This window comes from Chiloscyllium plagiosum, chromosome 11 (genome assembly GCF_004010195.1).
Source record: "Chiloscyllium plagiosum isolate BGI_BamShark_2017 chromosome 11, ASM401019v2, whole genome shotgun sequence".
Classification (NCBI taxonomy): Eukaryota; Metazoa; Chordata; class Chondrichthyes; order Orectolobiformes; family Hemiscylliidae; genus Chiloscyllium; species Chiloscyllium plagiosum.
The window spans coordinates 80,025,039-80,051,448 of NC_057720.1; the positions used below are offsets into that span (position 1 = coordinate 80,025,039).

The 26,410-nt window shown below is 41.8% G+C and overlaps 1 protein-coding gene across 1 annotated transcript in view; it reads right to left on the bottom strand.

Annotated features, from left to right (window-relative positions):
• Positions 1-25,382, bottom strand: part of lhx4 (LIM homeobox 4) — a 75,850-nt gene extending 50,468 nt beyond the window's left edge. The window contains exons 1-2 of the mRNA XM_043699924.1: positions 25,301-25,382; positions 22,610-22,781 (exon numbers count right to left, since the gene is read on the bottom strand). Coding sequence (XP_043555859.1) covers positions 22,610-22,781; positions 25,301-25,376 — 248 coding nt within the window. The 5' untranslated portion in view covers positions 25,377-25,382. The remainder of the gene's footprint in view (positions 1-22,609; positions 22,782-25,300) is intronic.
• Positions 25,383-26,410: the final 1,028 nt, after the last annotated feature.

A 26,410-nucleotide genomic window follows, 5' to 3' on the forward strand; every position in this document is an offset into this window, starting at 1 on the left:
TGCTGCCTGACCTGCTGCGCTTTTCCAGCAACACATTTCCAGCTCTGATCTCCAGCATCTGCAGACCTCACTTTCTCCTGCATTTGACTCCGGTTTTGTTAGATCTTCTTGATACCACACTCAGTCAAACACTGCCCTAATGTCAAGAGCTGTCATTCTACAATTGAGCTCCTTTATCCAAGTTTGGAACAAGGTTGTAATGAGGTATGAATCCAAATGGTCCTGGTGAAACATAAACTTAGCAACAATGAGAAACTTTGGACAAGTAGGTACCTCCTGATGTCACATTACTGGTGATTGATAGTGGACTGATGGGATGGTAATTGGCCAGATTGAATTTGCCCTGCTTTTTGCAGATATAACGTTTCTGGGCAATTTTCCACATTGTTTGTTGAGATGCCAATGTTGTCACTGCCCTGGATCAAATTGGATAAAATTGTGTCTAATTCTGAAGCACAAGCTAGGAGTTCTGTATTCCATGTACTCAGCCATTATTTGTGGCACATCAAATGAATTAAAATGGCTAAACACCGTCCCATCTGATGATGGAGATTAGGTGGTGGAGGAATTGCATTAGACAATCCATCTGACATTTCTAATTGTGGATGATTGTAAAGCACTTCAGCCACATTGTCTTTGGAATTAATGTGTTGGGTGCTGCCATCATTAAGAATGGCGATAGTAATGGAGTTTCCTCCTCTTGTTATTTATTTAATTGCTTGCCACCATTCAATACTAGTTTTGGGAGAACTGCGGAGCTTTGATTTGATCTATTTGCTATGGAATTGCTTTATATCTATCTTGAGTCTGTTGCTTCCAGAATACATCCATCACTCAATGGTGCAATATATCGATGTGCCGTTGGGACTTTTTGTACTAATATAGCACATTAAAGTTTAATATGGACACTGATCATTATAGACATAGTATATTAATGTACTATAGGGACAATAGCCACTTCATCACACAGTGTATTAATGCACTGCAGGAACGGTGAGCTTTGAATTACTAAATATATTTATGTTACACCCAAGAAATTGAGACCTCTGTGGTGTATAATATTATTGTACAATAGGTACAATAGGTTAAGTTACATTAATGTGCATTACGAATAGAGAGAGCTCTATGACATAGAACATTAACATATTTTGGGGCCACAATATATTAATGTACCAAAGTGACAATATCTATTCCATGACTCAATATACTAAGCCCCATGGAGAAATTGAGCACTCCATTTAGAATATGATAATGCATCATAGGAGCAATGATTATTCTACAACACTTTATACAAATATACCGTATGGACACTGAACATTACATGACATTGTATATGAATGGAATATATGAACAGCCTAACACGGCAAAACTTGTCCATGTCCATAACATTAATCATATTACATGTTTGTACATTGCAGCTGTAGGGGAGGTAGTCTAGTGGTATTATCGCTGGACTGTTAATTCAGAGAGCCAGGTAATGTTCTGGGGACTCAAGTTTGAATCCTGTCACAGCAGATGGTGGAATTTGAAATTAATAAAAATGGAATTAAAAGTCTTAAGGATCCACTGTTATTTCTACGGGAGGGGGGGAGGAATCCGATCAGGCTCACTAATGTCCTTTAGGGAAGAAACTGCTATCTTTACCGGGTCTGGCCTACATGTGACTCCAGACCCACAGCAATGTAGTTGACTTTTCACTGCCCTCTGGGCAATAAAAGCTAGTGCTGAAAATGTGTTGCTGGAAAAGCGCAGCAGGTCAGGCAGCATCCAGGGAACAGGAGAATCGACGTTTCGGGCATAAGCCCTTCCAGCAACACATTTTCAGCTCTGATCTCCAGCATCTGCAGACCTCACTTTCTCCAATAAAAGCTAGTGACATCCTCATCCCATGATCAAAACAATATGCTTTCAGGATGATGAGGATTCTGTAACATTGCACATTAATGAACTAGAGGGTTATCACACATTCATTGACAAGGTATATGAAAGCATCATTGGACATCAAATGTTCAATGGCCCGGCATATAAATGCAATACAGGGACACTAAATGTCCCATGGCTGTGCATTTTGTGTCATATGGAAAATTTGAATACTCCATAATCTTGCATATATCATGTCACAGAGACATCAAGCACTCCATCACAAACTAAAAGAACATATTATAGGAAAATCCATATCACTGTATGGTATAGCACTACAGGAACAGCTTCATAACACAAGGTACCAATATAATTAAGGGACACTGATCACTCCACCATATAGTATATTAATGCCTGCACAGACGGCAAGTGCTCCATGATATGCAATTAATGTTCAATAGGGATACAGAGCAGACCATAACAGGTTATATTAAGGAAGAAAAGCAATGCATTTTGTGCCACAGAAGATTAGTGTGCTACAGAAACAGTGAGTGGTCAAGACTCAGTATACCGATCTCCAACAGGAACACTGAGAATTTCAAGACATTGAAACAACTTTGGAGTATATGCATAATAACAAGAAGCATGGGAAATATTCAGCATCTCTGGCAGCATCTCTGCAGAGAGAGGGAAAGATGGAGGGAGGGAGAGAAACAAAGTTGATATTTCTTCCAGTCCTTTCATCAGAAATGGTCTGATGCTCAGTCATGGGGTCATGATCCATTGAGAGGTAGGAAGAGAGGTGGTGAGCAGCCCTTGCTAGTTAGAGGTCAGAATGGTGGACAACAACAGCATCACCTTTCTTTCCGTTTTTGTTCTGAAACATTAACTCTGCTTCGCTCTCCAAAGAGGCTATCAGAGCATTTCCACCATTTTCTGATTTAATTTCAGATTTCGAGCAACCACAGTGTTTTGTTTTTGGATTTGAACATTGGAATCTGGTAGACCATACCAGCCCTCATGACTAGGTCATATCTGATCTGTTTCTTTATTCCATCTACCTGTCTTGCATCTATGTTCCTTAATACCGTTCCAATCAAAATATTACCAGTTGTAGTTTTGACATTTTGAATAACTTGGTGCAACATGCTTTGAGGGAGAGAATCCCGTTGCCATTCCTCTTAGGAAATGCTTTCTGATGTCATCCCAAAATGCCCTCCCATTCAGCTTACGTGGACTCTGGAATACTTGTCTCTCTTCCCTTTAATCAGCTTAAACATCCTGATTAGATCATCCTTTACAAGACTGTATTCAAGAAAATTCTAATTAACAAGAGAGTTATTGAGTGGTCCACAACAGAGTATATTGAGAGATATACTGAGGAATTAAGCATCACAAGATATAAAGATTAACTTGGAAGAAGAGAAAGAGGAGTTGCTGTTTAGCTCCCCAAAGCCTTTATTGCTTCTATCGGGTGTGATTATCTTAATTCCATATCTGGGTTCCCTCTCCCTTAATATTATGGACAATCAAAAAGCCATCACTCTCAGTTGCAAAGTTTTCAATTGATATATCCTTGATTTATTTTTTTTGAAGTATAGACTTCTTATCCGTGCCCACCTGAGAGAATAAATATTTTATGAGATTATTCAGTTAGCGTTGAGATCTACATTTAAGATTATTCTCCCTTGCTCTGGATTCTGTCAGCAGATGAAATATTTCTTTCTATCCTAATTTTTTTTAAAGCTTAAATGGCCCCATAACAACAGTCTTGTGTATCTATGTTATACTGAAAGCAATGCAAAAATACCTTGACTATGCACCTTGCCTCATATGCACCCAGTATTATTCTGAGGAATCTACACTTCACCTGTACAAAGGTGACATGCTTCTACAGTATACAAATGTTCTAAGGGACATTGAGCATTACATAACAACATACACCAATGTAGTGTCGGATACTGAGCAATCAATAGTCTAGTATATTAATGAACTATAGGCTCAGCAGGTAGACTACACATAGGAACAACATGGGAAGATATGCAGGGCATTCACTTTCTTGTGTATATTCTGCCATTAAATTTTGACCTGCATCTTAACTCCATTTACACAACTTGATTCTACAACACTTAATACCGTTGCCAAATAGAATTATTCAATCTCAGTTGCAAAATTTTCAATTGACCTCAGCTCAAGAGGTTTTTGGAGGGAAATAGTTTGAAACTGGGATCTTCACTGCCATTTATGTGAGGTCATGTGACATGACTCCCAAAGGACCCAGCTTGAATTCATGGTTACAACCTTTTGTTTTTGACGACTGTACCTGACCCTAACAAATCCTTTAATCTGTTCAAAAAGATCAGGTAAATAACCCATTACCATTCTTGTGAAACAAAACAAATAAAATAATACTGGAAGCTCCAGTTCAATGCAAAAGTGTGTATTTTGTGGCTATATGGACACTGAAAAATCAATGACACAGTGCATTTAAGTATAAAGGGGGTGTTGAGCATTATGTGCTCCAGGACAGTTTTGTTCTATATGGACATTTAATATTTATGGTACTGTCTATTAAAGTGCAAGAGGGAAATTGAGCACTTTACGCATAGGAATATAGAAATAAAAGTTCCATCAGTCAGTGTATTAATGAACCATAGGGACAATGAGCATTTCATGACAGTCACTTAGAGATTCTGAGCATTCCATGACACAATAAATTTTCATTTGATGTATTGTCAGCATTTTCGGAGCGGGGGTGGGGGAGGGTGGGGCGGTGGGGGTGGGGGTGGGGTTATGGGCAAGGTTGCACAGACTATTCCTGGTTTCCACTACCAACGTCGAGAAGTTATATTTTCTGATATCATCTCTGAACTGTCTAGCTCTAATTTTTTTAAATTATGCACTGTTTACTCTGGACTGTCTCACTACAGAAAACAAATTCTCTCGACCTATTCTAGCAAATCCTTTACCCAGCTCAAAACACCTCAATTCCACCAACTTTTACATTCCTATCACCAAGGGAATATTAAGGTACTACAGGAAAATGAAAGATTAAGGATTAACATTCCTGGTGAAGGGCTTATGCCCGAAACGTTGACTCTCCTGCTCCTTGGATGCTGCCTGACCTGCTGTGCTTTTCCAGCACCACAATTTTTGATTCTGATCTCTGGCATCTGCATCTTTCTCCTTAATAATGGAGTATCAGCTATGTTTGACACTGTATTTTAATGTACTGTGGAGAACATTGAGCACAGGGTTGTGCTACAGACTAAGGTATTTTAAGATTTATGTCAGAAAAATACTGATTTGTTTTTGAAGTGACCTAGCACATTATGGAAGGTATACTAATGCGCGTTCAGGCTAGACCTCATTCTTGCATGCAATATTCAATGTTATATTGTGGTCTAGCTATCATCCTATGGCGCAAAGGCTGTTTAGCATTAATGTGCTATATGGTTAAATCTGCTCTGGCACACAGTAAATCTTACAGTGCAGAAACAGGCCCTTCGGCCCAACCAGTCCACACCGACCCTCCGAAGAGTAACCCACCCAGACCCATTTCCCTCTGACTAATGCACCTAACACTATGGGCAATTTAGCATGGCCAATTCACCTGACCTGCACATCTTTGGACTGTGGGGGGAAACCGGAGCACCCGGAGGAAACCCAAGCAGACAAGGGGAGAATGTGCAAACTCCACACAGGCAGTCACCCAAGGTTGAAATCAAACCGGGGACCCTGGTGCTGTGAGGCAGCAGCGCTAACCGCTGAGCCACTGTGCCACCCCACTTTTTTATTCCATGATGCAACTGCCACAACTGAATATACCTTCATAAAGACCAAAACTTTGATTACTGTGCCAAAAATGTTCAATGTTAGGATAAGTCCATGAAGAAATAAGGCTGAAAATGAAAGAAATACATATCTGAAAAAAAAGAAATCAATGGCTGCAGTAATCTTAGATTTTCAAAAGGTATTCTATCAGTGCCACATAAAATATTGTTGCCAAGTGTGGGTTTACAGGGAAGTGCAAAATGTCTGAATGGATAGGGAATTGGTTAAAGAACAGAAAACAAGGAAGTGGAAATAAATGGCTCATTCTAAAATGATAGGCTGTTAATAGTGGATGTTGCAAGATCATTTTTGGGAATTCAGGTATTTACAAACTATACCGAAGTCTTATATGAAGGTATTGACGTAATACATGTGCGTTTGCTGATTATTCAAATCTAGATGGAACAGAATGCAGTGCAAAGAGCACAACAACTCTATAAAAAGTTATAGACAGATTAAATGAATGGGCAAGAGAAAGCAATTATAGTATAATGTGAGAAAATGTTAGGCAGATTTGGTAAATGATAAGACATTGTTAAATGTTGGTGTTCAAATTGGTCCTTTTACAGAAAGTACAGGGAGTTAGCAAGTTGACCTTTATTGCAAAGATTTGGAGGATAATAGTAAAGATATCTCCCTACAATTTTACTATTTAAAAGCAGTATTGGTCAATGTAATAAAGATAGGACATACTTGTCTCACAGATAGTGAAAGGCTCATTAATTTGCTCTCAACTAGTTGGAGTTAAACCGAGGGAAAAGTAAGATGGTTGTGGTTTTTGGGAGTCAGTCATTTCAACTCTATGATATCATTTCAGGAGTTCCTCAGGCTCGTTTCTCAGGCCAAATCATCTTCTTCAGCTGCTTTATCAAAGATCTTACATCTACCATAAGGTCAGAAAATATGTCAAGGGCAAAAGAGACACAAATGTGCACACTGGACTGCTGGGAAAATGATGCTGGAGAGGTTGTAGTGGGGAACTAAGAAATGGCTGAGGAACTGAATAATTACTTTGTGTCGGTGTTCACACTGTAAGACATGAGTAATATTCCAAAAATTTAAGAGCGTGAGAAGGTAGAACTGAGTATGGTGGCCATCATCAAGGAGAAGGTACTAGAAAAACTAATAGTGTGAAGGTAGATAAACCACCGGAACAGATGGACTAAACCCCAGAGTTCTAAAGGAGATAGTTGTTCTAAAGGAGATAGAAGTTAGTGGCACCCTTTCAGAAAACTCTAGAATCAGGGAGGGTACCAAAGGACTGGAAAATCACTAACATGACATTCCTGTTTAAACAGAGAATAAGGCAAAGGACGGAAAGTTACAGACTGATTGGCCTAACCTCAGTCATGGGTAAGATCCTGGAATCCATTGTGAAGATGAGATTTCTAAATACTCGGAAGTGTATGATAAAATAGGGCAAAGTCAGCACGGTTTCATCAAGGAGAGGTCATGCCTGACAAATCTGCTAGATTTATTTGAGGAAGTAATGAGCAGGTTAGACCAATGAGAGCCAATGGATGTTATCTACCTGTACTTCAAGAAGGCCTTTGACAGGATACAACTGAGTAAGATAGGGGCCCAGGGTGTCAGAGATAAGGTGCTAGCATGGCTAGAAGGTTGGCTGTCTGGAAGAAAGCAGAGAGTGGGGATAAAAGGGTCCTTCTCAGGATGGCAGCTGGTGACAAGTGGTGTTCCACAAGGATCAGTGTTGGGAACACAACTTTTCACTTTATATGTTAACAATCTAGATGAAGGAACTGAAGGCATTCTGGCTAAGTTTGCAGATGATAAAAAGGTAGGTAGAGGGACAGGGAGCATTGAGAAGGCAGGGAGGCTGCAGAAGGATTTGGGCAGGTTAGGAGAGTGGTCAAAGAAGTAGCAGATGAAGTACAATGTAGGAAAGTGTGAGGTCATGTCTGAAGTACAAAGAGACTTGAGAGTTCCAGTCCCAGGGTTCTGTCAAGGTAAGTGTGCAGGTTGAGTCAGTAGTTAGGAATGCAAGTGCAATTATGGCATTTATTTCAAGAGGACTTGAATATAAAAGCAGGCATGTACTTCTGAGGCTCTGTAAGGCTCTGATCAGACCACATCCACATTTGGAGTATTATGCACAGTTTGGGCCCCATTTCTCAGGAAGGATGCACTGGCCCTGGAATATGTACACAAGAATGGTCGCAGCAATGAAAAGCGTAACATATGAGAACATTTGAGGACTCTGGGTTTACACTCGATGGAGTTTAGAAGGATGAGGGGGGATCTAATTGAGACATACAGAACACTGAATGGCCTGGACTGGGTTGATGTTTTCAATTAGTAGGAAAAAACAGCACTCGAGGGCACAGCCTTAGAGTAAAGGGAAGACCTTTAGAACGGCAATAAGGAGAAACATCTTCAACCAGAGAGTGGTGAATCTATGGAATTCATTGCCACAGAAGGCTGTGGAGGTAAGGTCATTGAGTATATTTAAAACGGAGACAGATAGGTTCTTGAGTAGCAACGGGATGAAGGATTACAAGGAGAAAGCTGGAGAATGGGGTTGAGAAACTTATGATTGAATGATGGAGCAGACTCGATGGGCTGAATGGCCTAATTTCTGCTACAATGTTTTGTGGTCTGCTTAGGGATGTTTGCTGATGATTGCATAATGTTTAGCACAATTCATGACTCCTCAGATTCTGAAGCAGTCAGTGCCCAAACGTAAGTCAGAGACTGATCTGCAGTAAATAACTCACCGCCTATCTCCCCAAAGCCTGTCTGTCATCTACAAAGCAAAAATCAGGAGCGTGATGGAATAATCCCCACTTGCCTGGATGAGCGACCTCCAGCAACACTCAAGAAGCTTGAAACCATCTAGGACAAAGCATTCCATTTGATTAGCATGCCATCCATAAATATTCACTGGCTTCACCACCAATGCACAGTAGCAAAAGTGTGTACCATCAGCAAGGTGGTACGCAGTGCTAAAAATCACCTATGCTCCAAAATCAATATCTTCCAAGCCTATGATGATATCATCTGGTAGGACAAAGGCAGCAGATACATGAGAACATCATCACTTTTAAGTTCTCTTCCAAGTCACTCACCAACCTGACATGGAAGCATTTCACCATTCCTCAGTGCTGCTGGATCAAAATCATGGAATTCGCTCCCTAATGGCATTGCGGACCTATTGACATAATAAAGGAACATAGCAGTTCAAAAAAACAGCTGACTGCCACCTTCTCAAGTAGAAATGAGCAACAGTTGCTGTCCCAGTCAGCAATACCCCTGCACCATGAATGAGTAAACAAAAAAGATTTCTGGGATAAGAAAATTGATTCATGAGAAGAGATGATGATTCCCTTGGTGGAGAATCTAGAACTATTGTCTCAATGTTTCAGGATGTCAAGAAAGTTATTTTGGACTGACTAGATGAGAAATGTCATTGTTTCTTATTTGTACATGGGCATTTCATCCATCCTTTAGTACCCGAGAGAAGATTGTGGTGAGAAAGCTTCCTGAACCATTGCACTCCTTGTGGTATAGGTACAGCCATGATGCTGTTAGGAAGGGGGCTTCATGCTTTTGATCCAGGACAATAAAGGAACAGTGACATAGTTCTGAGTCAAGGTAGCGTGTGTTTTTCAAAAAAGTATGCAGTGTGTGGTGTTCACACGTATCTGCTGCCCTCATCTTTTTAGGTGGTTGAGGTCAGTCACTGTTGGAAGAGCCTTAGGGAGGTACTCCACTGCAGATTGTGTACACTGCTGCCACAGTGCATCAATGGTGAAAGAAGTAAACATTGATGGTGATGGATGGGTGCCAGTCCTGGGTGAGCTTCTTGAGAATTGAGCTTCTTGAGAGTTGTTAACTGTTTTACATTTTAGCATTCACCCAAAGGGTTGTGAACCTGTGGAACTCCCTGCCCAGTGAAGCAATTGAGGCTACCTTGTTGAAATTGTTTAAGGCAAAGATAGATAGATGTTTGAACAGTGAAGAGATTGAGAAATGGATGGAGGCAGAACTAAGAATATGGCTTAATGTAATGTAATTTTAAATCCAAGAAAGGCAACAGATGCAGGGGAAAGATTTGAATTAACAGATAGGCACATGACAGATACAATGTAAAAGTAAAAACAAAGAGAAAGCAATAGGCATCGCAAGGTAAGAAAAAATGTTAATTTTAAAATTTGATTCTTTTAAAATCTCCTAAAATAATTCCCAACCTAAAGAAAAAGCAAATCTATTAAAAACCATTTGCTTTCTAGGTCAGGGAGGTTGATTGGCAATTACTATGTCCTTAAATGGGTATTTACACAACAGAATCATGTCCTTTTTCAGCTTGTTAGTTATTTTAGGCGAAGTTAAAATTTCAAATTTTAAATGTAACCTTTTTTTCTTACTTTGTTATGATTTTTGATTGTCCTCCTCTTAGTTTGTTTCCTTGTGTCTCTTACTGGTCTTCACATAAGGCAGTGAGCTTAATGAGTTATTTATTCAGCTTTATACTTTTATGAGAAATGGTGGGGGGAGGGGGGGGGTTAGCATGGTGTGCTTTTTCTATGAAGCTAATGGCAGAGCAGCAATGTGACATTACACAATTCATCACTATCTCTTCCTTGCATTGCACCTTGTTGGTGAACTTACATATTAATAGTAACGTTGTTCAGACAGTGTTATTTTTCCACCGAAAATTTGCACTGTAATTAAATATCCTTTTACTAACATGATCATTTTTAATTACTATTGATCCACCTCTCAGACCCAGAACATGAGGAATTGAAAATGAGGAGTCTCATATCTTTGGTAGTGAATTGTTAAAAAGACAAAAATATCATTTAAGTATTCCCTTACTTTTCCTGTGTCTAGTCTTATCTCTCTCCAATCCAGTCTTTCTTTACATCTTTTTATTTTTCTTTCTGTGATTGACTTAACTCTAATTCGCCCTCCTGTTTTTTCACTCCTCCGTCAATTTATTTCTCAATCCTTAAATCTTATTGGGATAGAGAATACACTGTTGGATATTATTGTCCACTGAAGTCGTAGATGTTCAGTTGCCCTCAAACATCTTTAACAAATTGCAGCTTCAGTAACTTACACAGCAAAAAATCTATGTGCTAAAGAGTGCAGGAAAATATTTTCTACACAGTGCAATATCCTGACCAGAAAATTCCACACCACTTGAGATAAAAAGAACAGATAGAAACATTGATAGGTAGTTGGAAAGATTCTTCCTTTCTTAAAACCTGCTTCAACACAATTCAATAACCCCTGTTCCCCTGCTCCAAACTCTTGCCTCCAGTATCATGAGAGAGGTTAATAATCCATTGTTTCTAGTAATGGTCACTCATAACAATGAAAATAGAATAGTGGTTATTCTCATGTTATTCTTCACATTGTGCCTGGTACAACTCTCAGCCTGATTGAACAATTGTGAGAATAATATTCCGATCTCATTACTGCCTGCACTGCTGCGTTGTGGACCTGTCACGTTCTGTAAAGAGCAATAACTCTGCTTCTGCAGCAGTGCAGCATCTGCATTTCATTCAATACCATTTTGTTGCAGATTCTTAACCATTGGCAGATTCACAGTGGGCCGTGTATAGCATTAAATACAGCTCATGCCGAAGGTTAAGAATGAAATTATAGTGAACAAATAGAGCTGTGGTTTTCACATTGACTGCTGGCAATAGAAATCGTATAGTTCTCCCTTGTTTGCCTGCACTCCATAATGTAAATGATTCAACATTCAACAACAACTTACATTTATGTGGCACTTTAACAATTTAAAATCTTCTAAAGCACTTCACTGGAATGGTGATCACGCAAAATTTGGCACAGAGCCACATAAGCAGATATCAGGGCAGTGATTAAAACCTTAATGAAAGATGTATGCTTTGCTGGCCATTTTTCAAGATAATAGAGAGATAGGGAGGCAATAAGATTTAGGAATGGAAATCCAGTCTAGGTGCCAACAGTGGAGCAAGGTAAATTGTGGATAACCAATTCGAGAATCCATTGCAGATCTGTGAAGCACAGATTTCGTCATTGAGTTAAGGCCATCCATTTCAGGAAGACTCTTACATAATGTGTAGCCTGACAAACACACTGAGTCCAACTCCAAACATCAAGTAACAAAGGAGGAAAAGCCTGATATAAATAGTGCTTTCAAGACACAGGAGCTTTTCATGGTACAGAAAAATGCTCCTTATTGGAATTATTCACAGAAGTGCATTGTCAAATGCACAATTACTGTGAATTTAACCTTGGTGGAACAAGGGCACAAATTTGATATACAGCTAGGTTGCCTTTACATTCGTGTAACTCACAGTCACTTAATTCAAATCCTTGACCATTCAAATGTTAGTGCAAAACCCATTTCAATTGATTCACAATAGGACGGACAATTAGCAATATCTCCTTGAAATCACAAACCACTCTCACTTGAGTATGTATTGCCAACCTTTCATTATTGCTCAGTTAATATCTGATAGAATTTCCCACCCAGCAGTAATCAACAATGTGCACCCAGAGCAAGGATCACAGTGTTTCAAATGGAAGGTTCACAATCATCTGCTCATGACAATAGTAGATGGGTGATAAATGTGGCCTTGCCAGACAAAATGATCAGAATTTGTGGTGTACCTTAAAATCCAAACCCAACTGACTCTGAAGCACAAAGCTATACAAATAAATACGAAGAGCATATGGCACAGAAACAGACCTTTCAGATTCCACTAGCCCGGGCTAGCATTCGCCTTCCACGCAAAGAAACTGTATGAATAGCATTTTCTTGCACTGTTCCATACCAGTTTAACTCCTTGCCCTTTGTTCAACTACTCATTGTTATCTTGAATATTATCATAATTTCTGGCTCAACCCTGAAACCTAAAATCAAACTGGAAATCATATCACATCATTTATGTGAAAAATGTTGCACTGTCCTGCCCTAAATCTCCTAAATTTAATCTTGCATACACTTCCCATCTTTCTTCACCCTATAACTATTAAAAACAATCTGCTTTGTTTACTTAGATGACTCAGAAAAACATCTATTATGTCTTCCCGAAATCTGCATTGCCATAGCGAAAAATCAGTGAAATGTTTGAGACTTTTTAAAAATTTGTTGAAAATTGGGTGGTATTCTAGTTTATTTGCCTTGTAATCTCTTTGAAGCATCAAGTAAGTTTCCTATGTGGTGGAACCCAACAACGTACATACCATCCTAGCTGATGTCTACTCTAGGTTTCATGTAAGCTCATCATCAAATCTTGGTCTTTATATTCTATAATGGAGTAAAACTCAGAATTCTATACTGGCCATTTATATACAAAGGAGATTGCTATTCTCTAGCCAAAAATTAGGCCCTGACTCAAAGAGTATAAAACACATTAACTGGATGACATGATTTGGAGGTGCTGGTGTTGGAACGGGGTTTATGAAATTAAAAATCACACAACACCGGGTTATAGCCCAACAGGTTTATTTGGAAGCACTGATGAACCACCTGATGAAGGAACGGCTCTCTGAAAGTCAGTGCTTCCAAATAAACCTGTTGGACTATAACCTGGTGCTGTGTGATTTTTAACATTATCTGGATGGACTGCTTCTATGCATTTTTTTAAATGATGGGATGGTGTAGCAGTGGCACTGTCATTCATATTTAAACCTTCATTAGAAGATGGCAGAGGGTTAATGGTCAGTTAATATTATGGCCGATATTTAATATGGCATAGAGACAAAGAGCTGTACAGCATGGAAACAGACCCTATGGTCCATACTGATGAAATATTCCAAATTTATCTAGTCCCATCTGCCAGCATTTGGCCTAATTCCTCTAAACTCCTCCTATTCGTATACCCATCCTGACACCTTTTAAATGTTGAAAATTTATGCTGAGGGATCAATAGATCCATCAGTCTAACATAAGTATTAGGAAATATAATGATAACCCTTTCAAAGAAGAAAACCAAAAAAAAAGTGAGTAACCAAAACTATATTAAGGAATCCTGAACATTGCTTTCAAAAAGGAAAGCCTTACTTGAGTAAGTCTTTTGACAAGGTAACAGAGTAGACAAAGGTAATACCAGAGATGAAATGTGACTATATTTCCTTTGATAAGATGCCATTTATGGACTCATGAATAAAGTGAGTTCCTGCTGTCAAGTGCTAAATAGCAGAATGGGTGACTGGGTGGCTGAAAGAGAGACAAGTAAATGTAAAAGGTGATTGTTCCGAGTGTCAGAAGATGAAACATGTGCCCCAGAAGGATCCATGATGGGACTTGTGTTCACAATTTACATAAATATTTTAAACTTTGAAGTTGAAAACATATTCTTTTTAAATATGTGGCAGTACTAAGTCAAGACAGACAGTCAACACATCAGGACAGAGCAACAATTTACAATCAGATACTGACAAGCTTGATACTTGGGCATAAAATTGGCAAAAGCATTTCAGCATAGGCATACATGTGAGGCATGAGTGTATGGGAGGAGGAAAAACTAAGACCATTGCATTTTATTTGGAGAACAAGAATTTAAGTGATGTAGATAATCAAAGGGATTTGGATTCCTGGTAAAACTCAGTGGATGCCTGATTGTGTATGAAATGTACTACAAGGATCCTACTCTGTGACAAATAATGAAAGCATGTGGTCATGTTAAAATATTTACAGGGACCATGCATGGACTGTGTGCAACAATTAAATTTTAAAGGGAACGTTGAGAGTACAAATGCACACATCAGCAAAAGTCATGCCACAGGATAATATTTCATAACAAAAGCAAGCCACACATTAGTTTTTAGAAGGCTAGAATTGAAATGTAAAGACAGCATCCTAAAAAAAACTTAACACACATTGCTTACAATTGTATGTGGAGTACTGTTTTACAATTCTGTTTACCATGTTATAAAATGGATAAGGGTACACTGCAGAGGGCAAAAACAAAATATTTTCAAGCTTGAAAACAGAATCTAATATTATACCTGAAACACACATCAGAAATTGCTGGAGAAACTCAGCAGGTCTGATAGTGGGGAGAAAGCAGCGTTAACGATTGGAGTCCAGTGACCAGGGTTCAGTGACTGAAGAAGGTTCTGTGGACTCGAACCTTGCTTTCTATCCACAGGAGCTGCCGGACCTGCTGAGTTTTTCCAGCATTTTCTGTTTCTGTGTGTTTCAGATTTCCAGCATCTGTCGCTCTTTCTTATATACTATTGTGGTATTATATTGTCCGGAAAGGGTTCATAGGCGTGGGCTTATTTCTTTTGATACAGAGGAGTGAACTAATTTAAAATTCTGAATCAGTAGAGACACAGATGGCGTATTTGCTCTTGTAGAAAGCAGGAAAACTGGTAGTCAGGAATGAGACAGCTACCAAGCGCTCAAATCAGGAACTCACACGAATCTGAGCTGAGGAAAAGTCATTCTGACTCGAATTGTTAATTCCCTACATAGATGCAAGACAAATCTGCTGAGCTTCTCCAGAACTTGCTCGTTTTTGTTTAACTCAGATGTCCAGCATCTGCACTACTGTTCTTCTTTTGTAGCACTGGCCCATTAATGGGAGTCTTCAAGCTACGCAGAAGACGGTGGGGATGCGGAGAGAGGGTTGGGAGTGGGGGGGGGGGTGGGTGGGTGGGGAGGTGATGTAGGTGGGAGGATTAAAGGACAATGACAGAAAAGATGGATGAGAAAGAATGGGACAATGCTGGAGTGAATCAAAAATAGCAACAGGGGTTAGTTGGGCCAAATGGCAAGTTTCTGCGCTGCATTTTCCATGGGATTCAAACTTCTCCCCCTCGTGTAGTATCTAGCGGAAATGTTACCTTCCATTCCATGTGAAACCGTACCATCTTATTCCCAATCATGCAGCCTCCGTCACAACAGAGTCTACATCCATGAAAAGTATCATTGCTGCCTTTTTGAAAACTAAAATTCCTCTTTAATGTCACGGAAGTTAATTCGTAACTTTTAAACCTTATTCCCCTATTCTCCCTTAACAGGATTGTTTCAATTTCTACGAAAAAAAGACTTCCTACTGTGTTTGGTAACAGCTACCAGTTCAGGCGCAACTCTTTCTGGGTTCAACTGAAGCACATTCTGAACTGAATCGGTCCCAGAACTGAACCGTGTTGGACATCACCGCTTTCCCTTCATTTAGATATTTAATAATTTCCACCTAAATAAGTGATTAACATTTACTTTTGAAATTACTTGTCCGTTCTCTTGAATCCGGCCAGCATCTACGCTCAATATGAACCCAGAAAGTTGATTGCTAAGGCTTTTGGAAATTCACTCCCTTAGCTCCGACAGAGGTTGAGAGTGAATCCCAACAGACTCTGGCGCTTTTGTCTTGGCTTAGTTTAACTAACTAATCTCAATAACATGGGTTATTCTTCTAATCAATCTAACCCCATCGGGTAGGTTTATAGAGACGTGCAAGAAAGAAAGACCTTTTTCGGTGTCTGCAGTTATAATAGTAGCGCTGCCCGGCAGAAGGGAGAGCTGTGAAATTTCAGGGAAAATGTGGTTTGAGTCCGAGAAGGGAATGGACCGGTCTCCACTCCTAATCTCTCCACCCTGCAGGCACCCTGCCTTTATTCATGATGAAGGGCTTTTGCCCGAAACGTCGATTTTCCTGCTCCTCGGATGCTGCCTGACCTGCTGTGCTTTTCCAGCACCACTCTAATCTGGTTTCCAGCATCTGCAATCCTAGTTTTTACTACGTTTTTATCTACTCCTAACTGATCGACAGGTCGGGAGAAGCACAATATTTCCACCAAGTTATTTGCCAGAAGTGAATTATCTATAAGCGTGTTTCTTGCTCTCAATTTTGCAGATTTCCATTTGTCTGAATCTTCTGAAACTTGCATAATTAGCTGCTTACAATGCAACTAAATCACTGAACTTTCTCTGATTCCCAGACTTGACTGGATTCTGTCTGAGATGTACAAATAGGGCCCGAATACACCTCAGTGATCAGTGAGTTACCGTCCTTTTGTTAAATATAGTAAGCCTTATTTGCAGATATTACGTTAGCCGAATCCAACAGCGAGGCTCGCTCAGTGATGCGGATCGCTCAGTTTGCTAGAAAACTGGATGTTTTATTGTTTTGTTTTCAACCAACTTTCAAACGCGTTGCCAGTGTTGATGTTTTCACTGGAAGCCGACTCTCCGGTCCTCGGGACTGGTAACGAAAGGTCATCCGAGAACATTTCTCAGGGCCAAGTTCTGAACCATCCCTGTGCCCCAATCTCTGGGCGGGAAGGCGAGGGCAATCATATTACAGACATCAAAGATTACGGGCCGTCAGAAGTGGGCCAGGCAACACCTCACAGAAATCCGATGTTCGCTAATGGTTCCCTCAATTTGATCGGAGTTGCTTGCTGACATTAGAGCGGCTCAGAGTCAGGACAGGAATATCCAGATGACAAGAAGATTTTGAAGCGAAATATTGAAATTTTGCAATAGTTCCCATGGATTAGATTCCCTACAGTGTGGAAACAGGCCCTTCGGCCCAACAAGTCCACGCCGACCCTCCGAAGAGCAACCCACCCAGACCCATTTCCCTACATTGACCCCTTCACCTAACACTATGAGCAATTTAGCATGGCCAATTCACCTAACCTGCACCTCTTTGGACTGTGGGAGGAAACCGGAGCACGTGGAGGAAACCCACGTGCAAACTCCACACAGTCAGTCGCCTGAGGCGGGAATTGAACCCGGGTCTCTGGTGCTGTGAGGCAGCAGTGCTAACCACTGTGCCACCGTGCTGCCCTCTAATCGACATTGCTCACCATTTGGAAAACAAAATGCTGATCGCGTTCATTCCCAAATGTAGACCACACCATTCTGTAATTCAATTCACAATTCACCCTCTAATGCAGAACACACCTCACTCTCTAATCCAGATCACAATTCACCCTGTAATCCAGATCACATTTCACTCTCCAGCTCAGATCACTTAGCACCCCGATCCAGATCACAAATCACTCTCTAATTCAGATTATATTTTATTCCCTATTCCAGATCACAATTCACCCTGTAATGCAGATCACACTTGATTCCCTAACCCTGGTTACAATTCACTTTATTATTCTGATCACACTTCACTCCCTAATCCAGATCATAATTCACTCTCTAATCCAGATCACACTTCTCTCCCTAATCCAGATCACACTTCTCTCCCTAATCCAGATCACACTTCTCTCTCTAATCCAGATCACACTTCTCTCCCTAATCCATATTACACCACTCCTGTTATCCACGCTGCATCCATTCTTTCATCCTTTCACATTTCACTCTCTAAACCAGATCACATTTATCAGCCACTTTGCACTTCAGGTACTGTCACACTAATCCGGCTCACATTTTACTTAGTCCTGTATTGTCAATGCCTCCCACTCCTCGATGGTTTATGGTTGCATTTTCCTGTGTCAGAATTGGATATGAATCTGGCTGACCTCAAGCACTTTTCAGTGCGATGGTTATAATATTTTAGCAAATCAATTTGAGTTGTTAAATGTTGTGCACCGTGCTGCTAATTTCTCTAGTGTCCGACATTGGGGTTTCACAGAACAGAGCCTAGGTTTTATTACGCTTGGGATGTTCTAGTCTCACCGGCTGAAATTACATTGCAATAGCTCACAGTTGCTTCCTAACTTAAAAAGGTGAATCAGAATTAAATTCGCAGGTTTTATATTAGATTAGATTCCCTACAGCTTGGAAACAGGCCATTTGGCCCAACAAGTCCGCAAATACCCTCCAAACAGTAACCCAAAGCCCCCCTGACTAAGCACCTAACATTATGGGCAATTTAGCATGGCCAATTCACCCAAACTGCACATCTTTGGATTGTTAGAGGCACGGGGAGGATGTGCAAACTCTATACAGACAGTCGCCTGAGGATGGAATCGAACCTGGGTCCCTAGCACTGTGAGGGACTAACCGCTGCTACCCACTGAGCCACCATGCCGACTTTCAACATGAATTTTATTACCATCTTGAAACCGCTCAAATGGGGTAGAAATTATGTAATAAAAGATTGAACTGTATTTTGCCTTTAGAAATCGTTTTCTTATACTTTTAGCAATGTTTAAAAAATTTCAAATCCTGTTTATTTCTTTAAAGGACAATATTGCAGGGAGATGTGGCGCCTGGATCAAACGACCAGGATTCACCCCCGGGTTATGTCCTCAGTAAATGTCCTTTCCCACTTGTCAAATCAAAGATAGCCGCGCCGTTAAAGGGTTAATTTTACAAAGCGGCGAAGGGATTTTACAGAAATTTCGGACTAAGAGAACGTCCGGATTTTTTTTTATCTTGGTTATACACGGCGGTTAAAAACTGTAATTCTCCACATGATGTCAATCTCCGAATAGAAACGGCGCTACTTCACAGGATTGTCATGAGATTTAAAGATCACTCGGATTTACACGGCACAGATTTTAAAATCCCAGTCCCGTGTAAACAACACTCACCACTACGTGCCCTAAGGATGGGTCCAATTTCGGCTCAGGAATTTATCAAAAATCCCGGTTGGAAAGAGCTGGATAACTTTAAACAAAGATCCAAAAATAAACGGCCCTTCTCAAATGTGGACAGCGATCTGGCCTTGAAAGCCAATTAAATAGCGTTAGTGCGCTTTTTTGAAGACACGGTCGGTGTAATTTTAACTGAGGTCCCCGGTTAAGTAACGACCCAGTCTGCACAGAATTTGCAAGTTTATCAGACAATTGCTTTGAAGCACAGATTCCGCACTATCTCTACTGTCGTTCTGTCTCACTTTAAACAGCGAAGGGCCGGTTTTGCTTTTGCAGGAGAAATTGTATTTTTAAAATATTGAGTAAGCCCACGATATTATTTCAGCGCACAATATTATGCTCAGCTCAAACCGGAGCGCCGCAGCTTCGAGAGTGGGCAGATGTTGTTTGGTGAGGTGATTAAAGGCTCGGATTTGCAGTGTAATTCAGTGGGAAACCCGCTGAAGTTAATCTTCAGTATTTGGGTCAACAAAATGCACTGGAGGGAGGGAGAGAGTAAGGAACCAAGCCACGGAACAGCAGGCCAAATCGACAGGCCATAATACAGAACCTGGGGTCAGAAAAGACGAAATCTAGGAGTGGCTTCGAAAAGACAAAATGTAACCATAGATCCCCAGCGTTGATTTCACCGACTGACTATTAACTGAGGTGAAAAAGGACTACTCTGTGCCGCAAGCAGGCAACAGAAGCGGGTTTGAGTTCGAGAACGCCTTTGTTTTGCAACTGGACCAGCCTTTTTCGTTGGTGCTTCCTGTATGTTTCAGCCCCTCAGAAAAAAAACCTCTTCAACATTAAACCCCCAACTCCTCCCCCATTCTTCCACTTGCAATATACCAGTTGTTACCTAAGAAGTCCTCAAATCAGCTCACCTTCTCTCCTGTTCTGTGATAACCAAGTAACTAGACGGCGTTTGTTACGAAAGTATATTCAATTAACATTTTTTTTTCGTGTGTTTCTTTCCACATATGGATATTAGGATGCTCATTTGATGGCTCTATCTATCCGGTATCTCTCTCAGTATGTCTGTGCATATTATGTATATCCATCTAGCTCAGGCTTTCGGTACATCATCTTGCCTTATTTCTAGCAGATATATTAATTGCATAATTACACATTCACGGTATACAAAGTGACTCTGATCAAGACTGACCCCGTCATGGTCAAAGTGGAGATCATTCTTCAGAGAACAAGCCATTTTATCCCCTAGCGCCACCCCCTCCCATTCTCTCTCAAGGTGTGCTATGTTCTCCTGCTGTAAGGCTTGATTTAAATAATCTTGTTTTTAACCGGCCTGGAATGCACAGCCAATGCGCGGAATCTACGTTTGCTCCCACTATGAGTGAAGGTCAGGTAAGTCGCAGGCACCGACAGCAATTCATTCACTAGATTTTCAACTGGGCAAAATTTCATCGAAATAACAGCATAAACTTTTAGGCTTGCATGCCGCAAACAATACATAGCATTTATACAACAAGTTCTGTGATATTGAGGCATTGTCTCACAATGGCCTGTAAATGTTGATCCGAAGCATCCCGCAATATTCTCAAATATTGATGCAAATATCCCACAACAGGCTGCGATATTGACACAATCATCTCACAATTGTTTCCAATATTCGTTAAAATCAGTTCACAGTAGTGTTTCGTTGGTGCAACCATCCCACAAAAACCTGTAACCTTTGTACAACTATCCCGCAATGGTCTGTAACCTTTATACAACCATCTCACAAAAAGCTGTAATGCTATTAACAAGCATCCGAACTCCACATAAAGTACTGGTCACTCTTCACCTCCTTGCCTCTGCAGTGGACAATGCGACTACCTCGCTTGGCTATCTATCGGTCTGGCCAATTACTTGATTTTAACCTATCCTATCCATATAACCCGCTGTTACCCAGCGTTAGAGTTCTATCGCTTCCCTCTGACAGACAATATCCGCGCCTCTCCATTCTGACTTGCTATTTAAACAGTCCCGCCTCTCTTTAAAGGTTTTGTGATCTGACCTGTGTATTTGGTCCTGGCTTTTGAGCTGGAACAAACACATATGACGCAGAATGAGAGCAAAACTGCGTTCAGTGTACCACAACAGGGGGACACGCAACAGAATGTTTGAGGCGCTAAGTATCAAAATGTTGATTCAGCTTGTATTTAGAAATGTGTCCTTCACTGTCAACATAAACCCTACATAAATACCAGAATATGTCTGTGTTCGCCCAGCAACAGACATCAAAAACAGTACACTTCCTGGCATCAAATATATGATTTCGTTATGTATTACAAGTCGATGCTAATAATGGGAACAGAGTGTGACAATAACATGTGTATGGGAGAAAGAAAGTGTATATGAGAGAGGAGTTGTTAATGTGTCAGTATGAGAGATTATTAGTGCGTGTGTTACAAAGAGGGGGCATTTTTGAGAGCCATTGTGTGTATGAGACGAAACGAATGTGCGAGAGAGGGTGTCAGTTTGAGCGAAAGTGTGTGTGTGAGAGAGAGTGTGCGTTTGAGAAGGGAAGTGTGTTTGAGAGGATAGCACTTTGAGGGAGACAGTGGGCGTGAAAGAAAAAGTATGTATGTGTGTCAAAGAGTGTGGGAGAATCTGGGAATGCGCTATGTGTGTTGTTTGAAGAGAGATAGCTGATTAGGTTCAATAAGTATAAGATTCTGGATTAGTGGTGCAGGAAGAGAACAGCAGGCCAGTCAGCATCCGAGGAGCAGTGAAATCGACGTTTTGGGCAAAAGCCCTTCATCAGGAATACAGGCAGAGAGCCTGAAGCGTGGAGAGATAAGTGAGAGAGGGTGGGGGTGGGGAAATACAGGACCGCTTTCCAGATGACAATACCAAATGGCGATTTAGGTGATAGAAAACAACCTAGATTTCGGCAGGCAGTAAGGAGTTACCCTGGGCAAGTTAGAACGACCTTAAGGTATCACATCAATTGTCTAAATACATTCAATAAGCAGCAACTCTATGTAGAAACAAATAACTACAGCTACTGGAATCTGTACAGAAAACAACAAACCCTGGAGATCACAGCGGCTCTGGCAGCATCCATGGAGAGAAGGGAAGCTAACGTTTCGACTCTTCATCTGGACATCAGCTTGTTCTCTCCATGGATGCTATCTGACGCGCTGTGATCTCCAACATTTGTTATTTTCAGCAGCAACTCTGTGTAATGCAGCGACAGTGCACACATGATTCAATCATAACGTGCTGTGAAGCAAATCCTTCTCCACCCTGCCGTGCTACAGATGTGCCCGGTGGACATCTGGGCACAGCCTACGCCCCCTGAATGGGCACTGAGTGAGAGTGGTGACCTGTGCGGGGGTTTTGATGGGCCACGCTGCTCTTTGAGGGCAGTCGCACATCGCGCGAGCTGACTCACTTGAAAAAGTCTTCCTTGCAGTAAACGTTGCCGTTCCTGGAGAAACACTTGTCCGTGAGCTGTAGCTGACAGTCAGCGCACTTCAAGCACTTGCTGTGCCAAGAGCGGTCCAGCACTTTCAGAATGAACTTGTCCAGGATGTGCTGGTTACAACCCGCGCAAAGCGGGATCTCTGCAAAAGGGAGAGGAAGAGGAGTCAGTCTAAAAGCAGAACACAGTGCACAAGACAACAAGAATGAACCCTGCAGAAATATAGCTGTAACCTCAGTAACTGGGGCGAGGGAAGAAATTATACACACGTGAGAGGACCAGAGCAGAACAGAAATCGAACACAAGGCAGGACATAAAGGAGATAACAAATCTTCAATATAGATGGCAAAAAAGACTTTTACAGAATAAACTTGGCAGCGTGTGAACACCAGGGACGTGAAGATGCTGAGGAATTTTATCCCGGTCAAACTCCCACTATTAATTCGTTTTATCATGACAGTTAGTCGGCAATATTATTCCAAGTGAAATGTGGTACAGTACAGAAGTAGGAATTTAAAATATTCCAACTGTTCATTTTGGATATTCCTGAACATAAGGAAAGGCAGAATTATCCTGTTCACCTTTGACAGAAAAGTGCAGGGATGCTTTCCCAAACTGTCAGCGTGTGTGGCAAGTGGACTGTCCAATACATGCATTCCGACTGCCCGAGAACAAAAACAGGGACAAACCGTGAACAGACCAGGGTCCCTTAGTCTCGAAAACATTCTGCCTTTCCAACCAACAAAATGGGGCAGATTGAGTTTTGTTTTGACAATCTCTGACTTGTAACTTGGGAACAAAGTTTAAAATGTAATGACAAACTCGGAAAAAACCCCCCACTTTTTCATTTATAACGAAGAAAGATGCTCGAATGTGACTAGAACACCCATAAATTGAGACTAACTAAAAAAAACAGAACCATGGTAATTACAAGTTCACAGACGTGGAGTTTGCCCGTGATCAGGGAGAAAGTGTTCAAATATGTAACTTTTAACAAAAAGGCACAACGAGTTAAACTGAGTCACCAGGTTCAGTTGATGTAACGCAGGAGCATATGTAAGAAGGCGAGTGTTGTGATTAAGAACCATTGTTCCATGGAGGATCAATGTGAAATATAGTGACTTTTTAGCATATAATAAACAAAAGCATTAACACCTGCATGTCATTGACATTTGAAAGCAGATAAATATAAATAAAATTAACTTGCGTTCAAATTTAACATTTTAAAAAATGCTTAAGGTTTGGATCAGGAGCTCAGTCGCCGCACCAGGGACAGTCCCGTCCTGATGAATGATTCAGACTGGCAAGCAGCAGAAATCCCACTCGCTTTCAGTCCGCTGTGTCCCCGGGACAGCTCTTTGCGGCCGCTCGTCAACAGCTCACTTGAAGCAAATAAACTCAACGGTGCGGCTTGGTCCGGGTGTTACGGGGAGCACGGACAGAATACTAACCAAACCGGGAACACAACTAGCAATTGGAAACACACTTTTCTCAGCACACTTCTCTGGATTACATACATCCCCAACATCCATCCGGCCTCGACACGGGCATCCCCCTGCTTGGTTGCTGAGTAACTCGATCTCTACACTTTAACCTAATTATTTTAAGACAGCTTTGAAACCCTATTTAATATTAATACTTCCCCCCCACACACACACACACACAAATATGCATATGCGTGAAAATAAACAATACACTTTCAGCTAAAGAGAGAGAGAGGCTAGTGGTATGTCCCGGACTGTTAATATGCCTTGTCGATACATGATAAAAACTGAAAGGCAGCCTTGGAAATAAAACCTGATAAAGACTATTTATCCGTGTTGCCTGACTATATGAAGCAGGCGGGCTGTCCATTATAATTGGGCTTCCCGTCTCCCTGTTGCGGCTTCCTGCACAGCTCTGTTACTGGCGTTGAGTGAATGGTCTCTGACAGTGTCACACGCTTTAACCAGCCCCCCCACTCCTCCTCCCACTGCCCACTGGGTGCACACGGTAACATTCCGGGCAGTTCAAGCCCCGATCCTCGAACCTGCCCGAGGCTTCCATGTCCTCTTTGCCGAGTCATGTCAGCTGAGAAGGCAGGCTTGGGTTAATTTATTTTTTAAATTATGATTTCTCCTGCAGCGTTGGCTAGCCTGAACTTGTTGCGGGCTTTTTTTTTAACTCCAGAATTGCGGAGCAGCGCAGTCCGTGCAGTATCCCTTCATGTTTCCAACCGGAGAGCTTGCCCACTTCAGGGCATTGCTGGCAGCCGGCGCTTCATTGCCAGGTGACTGATGTAACCCACACCGGGGTCTTCTTTATCCCCTTCCTCCTCCCGTCTCCTGATGAAAAGTTGCAACACTCACGTTCCCGAGCCAAATGGTCACCAATACGTTGGCCTTAAACGAGAACATCGGGGCCTTATGTACAATGCAGCCTGCAATGCATTTGGGCTCCTCATTTGAATTCCTGCAGCAATGCATCCACCTGATGTCCCTTCTGATACATCCTTCTAACCCTGGCCTCTATTCCCCCACTCCCTCCTCCGAGCTCCCCCAACCTCAGCACGCACCCCCTTTGCTCAGAAATGCGGATTCCCCGCCGCATTGGCATATGGAGTGCGAGCAACAAGGCTTCCCCGCGGCTGGATAAACGTCCCTGGGACTGAAAGCTCCTTACGTTGTACCGTGACTCCCAGCAGCTCCCGAACTCCTTTTCCGGGACTCTCTGTGGTCACGGTTGCACTTTGCATCATTTTGGTTTTTTTTCCCCAAAGGAGTGTCCTTCCCCCACTACACCTCACCCTCCCCTACCCCCCCAAAAACCTTCCTCCACCCCCTCCCGTCCCACCAACAGCGATAGAACTATCTGTCCAGATCTTTATACTCTCTAATTCTAAAACAAAACAAAGAAATACGATTCCGTCCGGATCTCAATGAATAAATCCACTGGCCCTGTGGCTGTGTTGATGCGGGATTTCCCTTCTCAATGATCCCTCCAGATCTCTCTCTTTCTCACATCCAGTCAGTCCAACACATCATGACATCATGGCTCCCCCCCTGCCAATCAGAGAGCGAGGGTCCCCCGCCTTCCTCCTCCCCTCTCCACCCCCAGGGGGCGCGACTTTGCCATAAGAGGAGAGTATTGAGGAGAGTGGGCGGGACTTTGGTTAATTGGGTCTTGGTTCGGAATCGATGCACCACCTTGTCCTGCCTTCCCGTCACTTATCAGAAGTCAGGCCAGCAGGCGCAGACTTGCATGCACTAGCTCAATGTTGCGTTTTGTTTTTGCTGATGGGTCCATGGTGCGAGATAAATGTCTATCAGGAGGGCCCTGGCTGCACTGGGATATTTACACAGCGACGCATTCATTCCAATACACACAGCCAGTCCTGGCAGGGTCACCGCATTGACACAGAGAATGTGCTTTGCAACCTTTCCACCTCCCTGCCAGAGCATTCCACCCCAGTCCCGCACCCTTACCCCAGGAGAACTCCCAAAAGATCTCTTATTACCCGCCCACACTCTACTTGCTCCAATTAGCGCGTTGGTGCAGCCCCTGTCTATCCCATCCTTTACTGGCCGCGCCTTCAGATGTTTAGCGCCGAAGGGTCTCCTCCAGCGTGCGGAATTGAGGACTGCAGATGCTGGAGGTCAGAGTCTAGATGAGAGCGGTGCTGGAAAAGCGCAGCAGGTCAGGCAGCATCTAGCAAAAGCCCTTACGTTGATTTTCCTGCTGGATGCTGCCTGACCTGCTGCGCTTTTCCAGCACCGCTCTCATCTAGACTCT